Source organism: Neomonachus schauinslandi, chromosome 4, assembly GCF_002201575.2.
Source record: "Neomonachus schauinslandi chromosome 4, ASM220157v2, whole genome shotgun sequence".
NCBI classification, from domain to species: domain Eukaryota; kingdom Metazoa; phylum Chordata; class Mammalia; order Carnivora; family Phocidae; genus Neomonachus; species Neomonachus schauinslandi.
Genome location: NC_058406.1, coordinates 16485227 through 16499361, shown reverse-complemented (window position 1 = coordinate 16499361; position 14135 = coordinate 16485227). Strand labels below are relative to the sequence as shown.

Genomic DNA, 14135 nt, shown 5'->3' with positions numbered 1-14135 from the left:
CTCAAAAGGTAGGAAATGTCAAAGTGTCACTTCATTGTCATAAAAAAAAACCCCAACAACCCCCCCAAACCAAATCCACCCCTGACCAAAATACCCCCGAGTCCACGAATTGCTGTAAACAAACCCAAATGCAGGAGCAATCCTTCTCAGTGGCAGTCATAGCTGATGGCAGTCACCCTGCGACAGGCCTCCAGGCGGGGCTGCCGGGCACCGTGCATGTGCGACAGGGACGTGGCGCTGCAGTCTTGGGGGGCCGGTCATCCTCAGGAAGGCTGACCTTTCTGGTGTCCCCACGGTCTCCCTGACTGAGGAGGACAAAAGCCCCCTTTCAGCCCCGTGAGCCGACAGGAGAAACAAGTCTTTTTCATCGGAGTTTCTGAAATAGTCTCCAAAGACAGAAATTCTCCAGTTTGCCCAGCGGCCGCGGGAATGGCTCCCGTGGTGGCTGCCCGTCTGCCCGCCTGCCCCGTCTGCCTGGCATGTGGCTGCTGGGTGAGGCCTGGAAGAGCAGCCCAGGGACAGGAGAGAAGGGTGGCCCCTGTCTCTCCCTTCACATTGGTTTTCCTGAAACTGTTTCTTGGCTCTGGCCAGGTCGCCTTCCCAGAGGGAGTTGGAGAGAAACTGCTTTTGGTGTCCGATTGGGACAAATCGCGTGGATCTCCCAAGCCCTTTTTTTTTTTTCCCCTAAGAACAATGATCGCTTTCCTTATGAGAGTCCTCTTTAAAAAATATTCCTTGTATTTCCCGCCCCCTCCCAGGATCTGTTTCCTTTTGTCCCTGTTCCCTTTTTTCCATCATCTGAGTTGCACATATTCCTGGTGACATCTCATGGCTGGAGCGCTGCTCGGTTCTTCCTGCTGCCCGTGGCCTCCTGGCAGGTGGCTGAGCCTGCGGTGGATGTGGACGGAGAACCAGGGGGCCGGCGTGTGGGGCGGAGGGGGCGGGGGCCTGGAGGAAGAGGTGAGCCGAGGCAGGTGAACGTCAAACCTCCACAGACTGGATCTGGTTCATCTGTGCCCGCATCACCTGGATACTGTTCAGGATTTTTTTCTGGTGGCCAGCCAAGGTGACCCCAACCCGGAGAATGTCCCTTTGGGAGAGAAGCATGTGTGTTAGGGAAATGTGGGGGTGGTGGGGGACTTTGGGCCAGGTGGAGAGCTGCCTGGGCTTCTCCAGGGGTTTCCTGCTGAAGAGAGCACAGGAGGGGGTGAGTGGGTGGATTCCCAGTGTTGGAGTGACTAGTGGGGATGGAAGGAGCACGAGAATGGGAGTCAGGACACTCAGGGGCATGGGGTCTCCTCCACTTCAGGGAAGGAGAAGGGAACTTGCATTTATGAAGTACCCACTCACTTTATATCCCTTTGATCTTCCTAACAACCTCCGGTTTACAGAAGACAACTGGGGCTCGGGGAGGTTCTGATTTGCACTTGGCCACAGGCAGACCTGGGTACCGATCTGAATGTGACTCCAGAGTTGGCCACCTTGCTCCTTGGTCCCACACATCCCTGCTGGGACACTACCTATTCCTCGCCCTCCAGAGCTCCCTGCTTGGTGGGATGGCTGGGGAGGAGTACTGGTAATGGTGGGTGGAGGCAGCTGGGCACTTACTCCATCATCATCTGTGACACAACATCGAAGGAGGTGAAGCCGGCGTTGGCGAAGCTCTCCTTGTACTGCCCCATCTTGATGGCCTCCAGCCACTCGTCCACCGTGTTAAAGCTGGTGTAGTCGGGGATGGTGCGGTCCAGCAGCGGCAGGTTGATTCTGGAGGCGGGGGCGGGCAACAGAGAGGGTTAGGGCAGGTGCCGGGAGAGGGGCGAGGGTGAGCATGGGCGCCGCTGCAGCTTTGTACTGGCACGTGTGTATCCATCTGCGTGGACAAAGGTGAGTGTATATGTATGTATTTGTGTGTGAGAGTGGGTGTGCGTTTGCACCTACATCAATGAGCACACGTATGCGCGGGAGGATGTGAGCGTAAGTGTGTGTGCAGGACTCAATGCTGAGGCCACCTGGAAAGCCCGGGGATGCCTCTGAAGGGGCTGCTGGGAGGCTGGACACAGTGGTGAGGAACGAGATGCTCCTCCAAGCCTCTGATTGTCAGGAGGAGGGAGTTCGGCCGGACTAAGCGTGCTACAATTCGCTGTCTCCTCCATCCTTCTCCACCCTGGGTGTGCTCTGGGAACCTGTGGGTTGCTCCTCCGAAGTCTAGACAAGGCTGGCGGTGCTCACGGGAGCTGGCCAGGAGTGAAACGACCCTCACAGGGCTAAAAGCTCAGAGTGATTTTATGCAGAGAGTCATGAGTGGCTGATGCAGGGTCATGGTGGGGAGTGACAGGTAGAGGCAAACGCAAACTGTGGGCCACAAAAACTTGGCAGGTGAAGGACTTGGGCCCAACAAGTCTCTGGACCAAGCCAACCCTGGACCCTGAGGACCCCTGGCTGGACACCCCTCAGAAACTCTGATAGGGTCCCAAAGAGAAAGAGTGTGCAGGGCCAGGAGGGACAGGGGTCGGGGACAGCCACCCAAGCAAGGCAGTGGTGGCCCCAGGTCTGAGGGAGCATGCCCGGGAACCACTGGGAGAGGGCGGGTCTCAGCATTGCTGGAGCCAACACTGGTCCAGCTGGGCCAGTCTCTTTGAGTTGGGGATGGAGACTGTGTGTGTTTATGTGTGGTATGTACTTCTGAACACGTGTGGGCTTGGGTGCCCAGGGAGTGTAGGCGTGAGGGCCTGAGAAGGGGTGCGTATCCGTGTGTGTGTGATTGTGTGTGTGGGAGCATAAGCATGAGCTCTTGTGCCTAACGATGTGTAGGACTGTATTTGTGTAAGCACGCCTATGTGTGTGCGTGCACGTGCATGCACGTGCATGGCTGTGTTGAGGAGGATGCAAATGTAAGTTAGAGGGTCCAGGTTTGAGCGTGACGGCAGCCAGGCAGGAAACCCGGTGACCAGTCAATCTGTTTACCAAAAAAGATTCTGGTAATTTTTCTTAAATGCCATCCTCTCTGACCATGCTTTAAAAAGTGCTTCCTTTACCATCTCTACCACTTCCTTCTCCTCTTCTGTGTCCTGGACTCCTCCGCACCCCAAGGCAGGTCTTCCCGGACCCCACGCTGTAGTGCAGAGCCCTGCCTCAAGCAGGGGGAGCCTGGCCAGGGGCGGGGGGGATTTGGAGTGAGGAAGGGCCAGCTGGGGACGGGGCGGAGACATACTGGGAGGAGGGGGTGGGGCCAGACCAGAGCCGTACCCAGAGGAGAGGGGTGCCATGGCTTTGAGGCTGTTGGGGTTTCGGATCATCTTGTCCAGCGTGTTGACGATCTGGCCAAACTTAGGCCGGTGGTTGCGGTCCTTCTGCCAGCAGTCCAGCATGAGCTGGTGCAGGGCGCTTGGGCAGTCCATGGGGGGTGGCAGCCGATAGTCCTGCTCGATGGCATTGATTACCTGGGAACGACACAGGGCCAGAGTGGGGTGGGTCGGGTGGGATAAAAAGCATCTGCCTCTGACCTGACCCATCCCCCCCCTCCATAACGCAGGACAGACCTATTTGGTTGCCATGGTAACTGCCTCCGCCTCCTGGATGCAGCCCCAGGGATGGGCCTCACCTGGGTTCCCACCATCTATGGCCTTAGTCTGACCCGGGGTCTGTGTGCTGGCCCCCTCTCCCAATCTCGGGAAAACCGGCACCCTGAGATAACTTTTGCCTCAGGGTCTACCAGGTTGACCCTCCTGTGGACCACTTTTCCCCTCCCTTTTCTGAGCCTCCTCCTGGCTTTGATGGCCCTGAGGACTCCTCTCTCTGGCCCTTTACCCCAGGGTGACAACAACTCTTGTTTTCAGTGCCATTTACTGCTCCAGGTGAGAGATGTCTCTCAGGTCAGGCCCCTCAGCATGGCTGCACAGGGCCCCACCTGGCTCCTCTGTCAGGAAAAGGAGCTCAAACGCCTCTCTCTAATCTGTCCTGCCACTAGGCCCAGATTCACCTTCCCCAGCTGGACTGTGGGTCACCCTCCCTGTTCAAGAAGCTTCTTCAAGTCCTTCCTGTTCTGTGTCATTGCAAATCAAAATTTGTTGGGTTGGCTTTCAAATGCCCCATTATTGAACCTTATCATCCTTTCTGACCACATTTCTACTGCTCCCCAGCATGATCACTTAGCATCCCACCTTTGGGCCTTTGCACGGCTATTCTGCCCATTTGAAGCCCTCATGTCTCCAAGTCCTACTGCTGTGTGTGTTCCCCCTGTCCTGGGAAGACTTCCTGACTGATCTTGCTCACGTGGCCCTTGACTCAACACCTACAGGACTCGACACCTGCCTTCTCCAATTTAGCGCCTGATTGTAAAGTTCCTGATAACAACAACTGGTTCCTGGAATAATTGTCTTGCCCCCCACTTATGTGGAAAACACCTCAGGGGCAGATATGGTCTCATTTAGGGTTGGCCACCAGGTGAACACATCTTGAAGATTTGCTAAATTGTGGATGTGTAGGCCTTTCCTACTCTTGACCCCTGGAGAGGCCCGAATCCTGTGCAGACATTCGAATCAGCCAACATTGGGCTGAACCCAGCCCCCTTGGAAACTTACGTCTTGGTTGGTCATGTCCCAGTAGGGTCGTTCCCCATAGGACATCACCTCCCACATGACGATACCATAGCTCCATACATCACTGGCTGAAGTGAACTTCCGGTACTGGATGGCTTCCGGGGCTGTCCAGCGGATGGGGATCTTCCCACCCTGGGGAAGAGAATGAGGAGGGTTAATGGGTGGGAGGCTGATCCATCTGGCCTCTACTCTCAGTACTACTTTTCATCCTATGTCCCGTGCTGTACCAATCCCATGAAGCACCTCATTCTTTCTCAAACTCACCATGCTGCTTCAGGCCTTGGCAATTTGCACATGCTGCTCCCCGCTTCATGAAATGCCTTTTCTCACTCTACCGTCTGGAAACCTCTTCTCATCCTTTAAGTATCTCTGAAAATCGTTCCCTAAGTCCCCAAAAGTTACTCACTCTTTTTAATCCTACAACTGTGTCCCATATCTCTCCATCAAGGAGGCACTTCTAGAGAGCAATACTCAAATCATTTGCCTGTGTGCTTGGCTCTTCTTGTACTATTTCTGAGCTCTTTGGGCAGGGGCTGTGTCTTATTCCTTTCTGTTTAAAACTCTTCAGCAGGAGGGCGCCTGGGTGGCTCAGTTGGTTAAGCGACTGCCTTCGGCTCAGGTCATGATCCTGGAGTCCCGGGATTGAGTCCCGCATCGGGCTCCTTGCTCAGCAGGGGGTCTGCTTCTCCCTCTGACCCTCCCCCCCTCATGTGCTCTCTCTCTCTCATTCTCTCTCTCAAATAAATAAATAAAATCTTAAAAAAAAAAAAAAACTCTTCAGCAGGAGAGAGGCCTGAGCTTAGGCATCAGGGACTCCAAGATCAGCCCTGCTTGCCTCTCCCGAGTTACTGCCCACCGCCTTCCCGCTTACAGTCTGTGTTCTAGTCACATCTTGCCTTGAGAACATGGCATCTGACAACTTTTCACTGGCCCTTCAGCTTTCAGCTCAGATATCACCCCCCTCTTAGTAGGGGTCTCCCAAGACAGGAGTCCTGACTTATAGCTCTGTTAGTCCATGTTTCTCTGCACATCTGTGTCCCCGGACAGCCTATGAGCTCCAAGGCGGCAGAGACTGTGGTTTGTGTCTCTCTGTCTCCAGGGCCCAGCGCGGTACTTGCATGAGCAGGTGTCGGTGAAAATGTATTGAAGGGAGAGATGGACATCTATGCCCTCTTGCCTGGTACTGCGACCCCACTGTTCTCTGCTTCCATCTTACCAGGGCACTGGTGTAGGTGGGGTCTGAGGTATCATCCTCCAGAAAGCGTGAGAGCCCAAAGTCAGACACCTTGCAGACCAGGTTGCTGTTGACGAGGATGTTGCGAGCGGCCAGGTCGCGGTGGACGTAATTCATGTCTGCCAGATACTTCATGCCGGCCGCGATGCCCCGCAGCATGCCCACCAGCTGGATGACTGTAAACTGCCCATCATTTTGCTTTGGGAGAAGTGGAGAAAACATACAGTAAATGGAAGGGCATGAATCGGAGCTCTGGATCATCCACACAATGGAAAACCAGAGCAGGACCCTGCCGCCCTGGCCTCATGCTCGCTGTGGGAAGGATTCAGATGCTTGCAGGGGGTGGAGGCTTAGAGAGGCCCATGAGAGGTCAATTTCAGGGTGGTGGAAAGAACATGGGCTTTGGAGTAGACATAGCTGGCCTGATGCTGGCTCTACCCTTTGCTGGCCGTGCAACCTTGGACAAGCGATCTGACTTCTTGAGTCTGTTTCTCCATCTGTGAGTTAAATGGGGATAAGTTATACCCACCTCCCAGGGCTGTCTGAGTTAAATAAGAAGGTGCGTGGAAGGTGCCTGGCACATACAAGATGCTCAATAAATGTTTGTTAAATGGCAACTAGTCTAGCAGCATGCTTCTGTGCTCTTTGTCCAGCTGGTTGACTGTGATCTGGGAGGATCCGGAAACTTTCCTCTCTTGACCTTGTGCTCTGGACTCCATCCCCCAACACATAGAGCTTTGGAGAAATCCAAAATCTGGTGAAAACCCTGGGCCAGGATTCAAGAGACCTGGTTCCAGTCGTGGCTCTCACTTTGACCCTCTAGGTAAGCTTGGGCAAACTCTACCTGTCTTGGAGCCTCACTTTTCTCTTGTGCATAATGAGAAAGCTGGCTAAGAGCATAGATGGTAACAGATTTCAGGTTGTATGCCAACTCTGACTGACTGGTTGTGGTTTCCTAGATTGAAAAGGATTCTGAGATGGCTTCCTGGTTTAGTGGGACAGAGTTCTGGGCTTGATTAGCAATGCTTGCCACGGGGAAGGGAATGGAAAGAGGCAGCCTGCAAGCCATTCCTGACTTAGATCTTTCCCAAGACCCCAACAGGCTTTGACGCCATGAAGCTATGTCCATCGCTCCTTTTCCTCCCCATCCATGGGCCCCTGGCACTCTTGGCTTCCCCTACCCGGAGGAAGGAGTCCAGGGAGCCGTTCTCCATGAACTCAGTGATGATCATCACAGGCGTGCTCTTGGTAACAACACCCTCCAGGTGGATGACGTTGGGGTGGTCAAACTGGCCCATGATGGAGGCCTCGCTCAGGAAGTCCCGGCGCTGCTTCTCAGTATAGCCTGACTTGAGTGTCTTGATGGCTACAAAGATCTCTCTCTTGCCTGGTAGTTTTAGGTGGCCACTGCATACCTCGCCGAACTCCCCTAGGACACACACACCAAGAGAGGCAGGATGTCACTTGCCAGGTGGAAGTGCCATCTCCCACTCCTTGTAGCCTCCACTCCTGGGTCCTGAAGGAGCTTTTTCTCCCTAGTGGTCAACTCATCGTCTTAGACAAAGAACCCCTTTGTAGAATGTGGGGACCCAGAAAGGTCCTAGCCACTACTAGGAGTAAGAGTAAACACTTCACAGGTGTCCCATGGTATTTGGCTGGGCATGGAGTAAGGCTGTAGGGGAGGCCGGGGAGATGGAGAGAGGGACCTGGATGAATGGTGGGAAGAACAAAGCACTAGACTGAGTCCAGAGAATGGGGTTCTAGACCTAGTTCAATCTCTGACATGATATGCAAACTCCTTCCCAGCCCCATGCCTCAGTTTCCTCATATGTCGATGAGGTGATTTTACTGCATGTCTTTGAGGACTTTTCTACCTTGGGTATTCTGAACCTTCAGGTCTTGGAGGATCCTCTGAGGTTCCTGCCCCACATCCTACGCTCTGCCCCAGTAGTACTCCCCACTCATGGCTGAGGCCATGGTACCTGGGAGAGCACCAGCCACCTACCTGCTCCAATCACCTGCTCAATTTTGACACAGGAGATGTCAATTTCCTTGGCAAACTCCCGCACTGCCTCATTGGGGTCCTCATAGGTGAAAGGGTCGATGTAGATCTTCATGCCTGGGGTCACTGGGGGATAAGATCAGGCTTGGTCACATGCACAGACTCAAGACGTGGACAGATGGAAAGTCTAGAGCTGGTCCCTCTGTGGAGGGAAATACACTCCCATGTGGCCCCATAAGAACTAGCCAACCCTTTGCAGGTCACTTGACCTCTCTGGGCCTCAGTGAGCAGATGGGCATTGAGCTGAGTAGAAGGGTGAGGAGAACAGAGAGCTCAGCAGAGAGAACAAATAGGTTCTAGCTCTTGTTCCAACTCTAACTGATTAGTAATGTCTTCCTAAAGGAGCTAAAGGACTGTCAGGATTGATTAGCAATGTCTGTTAAGGGTATGGGCATAAAAGGATAGATGGTTTGTCACTCTTGTGTTAGAGAATCAGGGGGTGCAAAGTAAAGGAAGAGGAAGTCAAGAAGGAAGAGAGATTTGGAACAAAAATACAGAAAGAGCAGGCAATAGCCCATGTTCTTGGGAGTCTGCTAAGGAGACCTCCCTTTCTTTTAAGGCCTAATTTAAGCATCCTCTCCCTTTAGGAAACTTCCTGGCTGTCTCAGCTCTCCCAGGCAGGCCCCAGAGCCTGGAGGGCTGCCCACTCACCAGGATCTGAGGACCCATGGTTTCTGGGTTCACTTCCCAGGTTCCTCACTAGCTAGGTCTTAAACCTTTCTAGATCTCAAATTCCCTGGTGATCAGTGTGAGGCTGGACACGTGGCCTATTAATTTGACTCTTGATTTGATGTACTTTTTTATTTGATGCAGAAATTAAGGATGTAACTTGGATGCCAAACACCTAATTCTGACCCTACCACTGAGCCAGCAAAACACTTGGAGGGAAGGGAAGGATGATCCATCCCACATTCTCCCTCCCATATAACTGGTCTTCTGCTGCCCAGGCCTCCCTTTGGCTTCCCCAGCAACTTGCCCACATTCTCCCATTGCTCCAGGAGCCATGACTTTGGAGGCAGTAGCTCTAGGAGTAGGGAGCTGGAATTCCTGGGCCATAGTAAGGCTTGACTGGTTGGTGAGTGGGGCCATCAACCCTGCTCAGCTGTGTGACCTTGGACATGTTAGTTGACCACTCTCAGTGTCTATTTCAGACATTACAAGAATCTAAAGTTGGAACCTCTAACACATGGGTTAGCAAACTGGCCCACTGACTATTTCATAAATAAAGTTTTATCGGAACACAGCTGCATGCATTTCTTTGCCTGTGGATGCTTTCACACTCCAGCAACTAAGTTGAATAGATACAATAGAGACCGTGTGGCTATCAAAACCTAAAATATTTACTCTCTGGTCCTTTACAGAAAAGTCTGTCAGCTGCTGCTCTAATACATTAGCTTTATTTTGGATTATTTGTGTGGGTGTTTGTCTAGCCCTTCATTTTATTTATTATTTAAAAGATTTTATTTTCAAATCTCCACCCGCAACGTGGGGCTTGAACAAAGCTCTGCACACAATATACACTCAATGTCTATAGAGCTGAGAAGAATCCAGGTGACAGAGATAAAAGAAGAATGATTGCAGCTACCACTGACTGAACCCTTGTGCCCAACACTGGGTCAGGCTCTTTATATGCATTATCTCATCTGCACCCAACAACTCTTGGAGGAAGGGAAACATTATTCTCATTTCATGCATGAGGGAACTGCAGCTCAGAAAGCCTAAGTCATCTGCCCAGGGCCACACAGCTAGCAAATGGCACAGCCAGGACTTGAATCCAGGTCTGTCAGACTTGAGCCTAGGGCCAATACTCTTAATCATCACGCTCATGGCCTCCTGCATGCAATCCAACCAGATCTGGCCCAGGCCTCCTCCTCCTGGACTGTTCAGCCATGACTCCTTCCCCAGTCAGCACTCCTCAGAGCGGGGACATCAGTTCCTGGGAGATGCTCCTTCTCGCTCAAACTCAGTGCCTGCTCTGTGGTTCTTGGTGACTTACTTTCAGCCTCCCTCCAACAGGATTGAGGGAAACCTTTTCTGTCAGGCCTGCTGCAGAGGGAGGACAGGAATAGGTCAGCCCCGGCAGCTAAGGAGAAGTGCAGCAGGAACTCAAAGCTAACTCGGGCACTGCCAACCGATCAGATGTCATCCCTAAGCCTTGGCCCGGAGGGCTCTCTGTTGCTTGCAGAACTAAGGCAAGTGCCTTCACCTGGCATGCCAAGCTCTCCGTGTTGGGCCCCAACTACAGCTCCCTGCCCCTCTGTATGCCAGCAAAAAGAATTATTTACCCAGAGGTCCCAGACACACCTTATAATTTCTCGCCTCTGTGTTTTGTTCATGGGGTTACCTCCACCTGCAATACCCTTCTCTTCCTCTTTGTGTCCAGATCAAATGCCACCTCCTCTGTGAAGCTTGCCTGGATCCTTCCAGGGGAGATCCATGCTTTCTTTTTAGGCTCTGAAGCCCTGTCTCTGAACCCACTTATATGGCCCTCCTATCTTGTATTAAGTCTCCTAGATACACATGCCCACAGCCTCCTGCCACCCCTTTCTGGAACACTGCTGCCTGTGAGGACTTGCTTTCCACTCTCTCCATCAGGGCCATGGAGGCCATGTCTGTCTAGTTCATGCTAGATCCTGGCACATAGAGGGTGCTCACGAAATGCTTATTGAAAGAGTAATAGCATTACTTACTGGAATGTCCTCTTTTTCTCTTTCTGCCTGTTTGGGATCATGAATACCTTTGAGAATCTGACAGAAGCTATGAATCTGCTCCTTGGAAAATTATTCACCTGTGTGTCACACTCCCAGATTCAGCATATAATTTTGGAATGTTCATGGGCCCGTGAAGCTCTTGGGGTCTGTGAACCCCAAGTTACGAGTCCTTGCTCTAGAATGTTTTCTCTGGAGTACACATGTGAAGGTGGTATTCAGTAGATACTTATTGAATGTATGACTCTGAGCTGTCCCTGCTTCTATGACCCTCTGGTTTCATCTCCTCATTAATAACACAATCTGCTCACAATTCAGTGTGGATTTGCCAGGTAGCAGGCCCTTGTAGCAGGTCTAGGTACTCTACAGGTATCTATCCAATTAACCCTCCTGAAAACCCTACCAGGTAAATGCTATTATTAGCCTGAGCCTTATGAAATTGTTAGTATTTGACTGTTTCTGACCTACAAAACGGGTAATTTCATTTGGCCAAACCTAATATTATCCCCATTGTTTGGAGGAGGACACTGTGGGATAAGAAAGGTTAGATGACCTGCCCAAGGGGACATGGACAGAGCTGATAAGTGGCACATGAGGGGTTTGAATCCAGGTCATGTGGCTGTGAGTCTACACTTTCAACTGCTTCCCCATCCTGTATCCTGGAATGGAAGCGGAGCTCCTTGCGGCCGAGCCTTGCTCAAGGCCCGGCTCCCAGGACGGTATTTACTGCACTGAAGCTGGATGAGGATCTCTGGAGTCAGAGTCTTCAGAAAATACTGAGCTGTTGTTTGGATGACTTACGACTGTCAGGGCCACTACCTGCTGTCCTGAACCCAAAGGGGAAATTCAGGGTGAAGGAGGCAGGAGGAACCAGACATTCAGAGACCTGGTTTGAATTCTGGATCTGCCAGTAATAATAATCATAAATAAGCTCCTTTATGAGTTTGAATTGAGGATCAACCACAGTATTGATACTGCTGTGTGCCCTTGGGCAAATTACTTAACCTCTCTGTGCTTCACTTTTTTCCATATCTACAGTGGAGCTCATAAACAGCACCTACAAGGTGCTGGTCTAGGTACTTAACTGCAAGGATTAAATGAGAATCTTTTTAAAGGGCTTAGTATAGTAGTTGGCAAATAGAAAACACTGAATAATTGTTACCTGCTATAGAGAAGAGTTGGTTATTATTAAATATTATTAGGAAGCACTTTCATATCCATTAATTCATTTAATCCTCACAATTCTGTGAAAGAAGCATCATTCTGGCTACTTCCCATGTAAAGATGCCAAGGTTCAGAGAGGCTCGATGACTTCCCCAAGGTCACAGAGCTGCCCAGTGGTGGAGCAGGGATGAGAAACCAGGTTGGTCCCTCTGGGTCACACCCAGGTACCATAGACCTTGGTCCTCACTCAGCACCTGCTGAATGATGGGACACATGAGCCGGTGAGGGTGACTTCAAGCCAGCCACACACATCTCCAGGCCTCAGATTCCTTCTCTGTCCCGGCCACACAGGGTTGCTGGTGGGTGTGGGACCACAGGGCTGGTAGTGCTTTGAAAAAACCAAGGCCCTTTCTTAGATGCAGGGAGTAGGAGCTTGAGCTTTAGAATGTGTTGATCCATGAACAAATCCTGGGCTCTATTTTAAAAATAAATCCCTACTGTCCCCTGTTTCCTTGTTAGTGACTCACACGCTCAATAGTGATGCTCCCACATGGCTCCAGGTGACAGAGCATGTGAGCCCACCTTTTTCCAGCTTAGTCGGGTGTGGACAGCACAGCGTGGTGAGGAGTGTGGACCTCAGCTCCGGCCCTGAGCTGCTGTGTGACCTCTCTGGGCCTCAGTTCCCTCATACTCAATTATATTACAAGGATAATTATAAGGATTAAATGAACAAATGCACGTAAAGCATTAAAACAGTTCTGGGCACACAGAACACCCTCAATACAGTTAGCTCTAACTATAACTATGATTTCATTACTTGGGGAATAAGAGGGGGTGACGTAATTTATGACTTTTACTTTTAATGTACAGGTGATTTCTAATTTCGGTGTAGTTAAATTGTTCTGCCTTTTTCTTGTGAGCCTTCCATTGCTTTTAGGCTTAGAATATCAGTGAAATAGTTAGCTAAATTGTCTTCTGAAAATTTTAATGGTTTAATTATTTTTTACATTTATGTCTAAAATGGTTTTTTAAGCTCAGGAACATTTACTGCAAATTGACTGTTAACCCAGAGGCTCGATATCTAGAACTCCTTGACTCTGCTCTTTCTTGCACACCCCACATCCAGTCCTGCAGCAAATCTAGTACTTTTAGAACATGTCAGAATCCAGAATCTTCTCTGGATGATTCCAACAGCCACCTCACAGATCTCCCTGCTTCTGTCCTGCCTGGTGTCATACAGCCCCTTCACTCCATTCTCCACGCAGCAGCCAGAGAAGTCCTGTCAAAACTGTAACTCAGACTGTGTCAGTCTTTGGTTCAGAACTTTCTAGAGGTCCCCCATTCCACTCAGAATAAAAACCGAGGCCCCGCCATGGCTGACAAGGACCTGCATGCTGGGGCCCCTCATACCTGCCCCTCCTGCCTCCCCACTCTGCTCCAGTCACACTAGCCTCCTGGCTGTTCCTGAAACCTGCCAGGCACACTCCAGCCTCAGGGCCTTTGCACTGGCTCTTCCTTCTGCCTGGGAGGCTCTTCCCTCAGGTCTGTCCATGCAGCTCACTCCCACAGCTCGTTCGTGTCTTTGCTCAACTAAAACCCTCTCAGTGAGGCCGCCCCCAACTGCCCTATCTGAATAGGCAGTTCTATTGACCTTGCAATTCTCAGCCCATCACCCTGTTCTACTTTGCCTTCTGCCGTAGCACTTTCATCTTCTTCTTCTTTTTTTTTTTTTTTAAGATTTTATTTATTTATTTGACAGAGAGAGAGAGAGCGAGAGCAGGAACACAAGCAGGGGGAATGGGAGAGGGAGAAGCAGGCTTCCCGCCGAGCAGGGAGCCCGATGTGGGACTCGATCCCAGGACCCTGGGATCATGACCTGAGCCGAAGGCAGACGCTTAACGACTGAGCCACCCAGGCGCCCCGCACTTTCATCTTCTAGCACGCCATGTGCTTTTCTCATTTACGACCTGTATTTCTTTTGTTCCCCGGCCCTCTCACCAGAATCTAAGTTCCGCAAGTGTGGGGATATGTGGTTTGCTTACTTGTGTATCCCCAGCTCGCTAAAACAAGTGCCTGGCATACACAGCAGGTCACAAAGACTGTGTGACACGTGAAGGGCTATGCCGATGGCCTCTCTTACCCAGCGGCATCTCAGAAGCCCCAGGGTACCCCACTGAGTACAGTTTGAGAAGCTATATCGGACCCATTTGGAATTCCCATTTGCTGAGCGAGTGGAAGAGAGGATGAAGGTTCTCCCTGCCCTCCTCCCCCCAGCCCGCCCCATGTCGGTTCTGCCAGGGTAAAATCGAGAGGAATCTATGCTCTGCTTCTGCCTCTGCTGGGCCCCTAGAGAGGGGCTGTCTGCTCTG

At 51.4% G+C, this 14135-nt stretch overlaps 1 protein-coding gene across 1 annotated transcript in view; it reads right to left on the bottom strand.

Moving 5' to 3' along the window:
• Nucleotides 1–846: 846 nt before the first annotated feature.
• The window catches only part of EPHB2 (EPH receptor B2), a 122823-nt gene continuing 109534 nt past the window's right edge, over nucleotides 847–14135 (bottom strand). Inside the window, exons 9-15 of the mRNA XM_021683535.1 lie at nucleotides 7838–7960; nucleotides 7014–7261; nucleotides 5815–6030; nucleotides 4581–4730; nucleotides 3247–3440; nucleotides 1609–1764; nucleotides 847–1090 (exon numbers count right to left, since the gene is read on the bottom strand). Of these exons, the coding sequence (XP_021539210.1) occupies nucleotides 982–1090; nucleotides 1609–1764; nucleotides 3247–3440; nucleotides 4581–4730; nucleotides 5815–6030; nucleotides 7014–7261; nucleotides 7838–7960 (1196 nt within the window). The 3' untranslated portion in view covers nucleotides 847–981. The remainder of the gene's footprint in view (nucleotides 1091–1608; nucleotides 1765–3246; nucleotides 3441–4580; nucleotides 4731–5814; nucleotides 6031–7013; nucleotides 7262–7837; nucleotides 7961–14135) is intronic.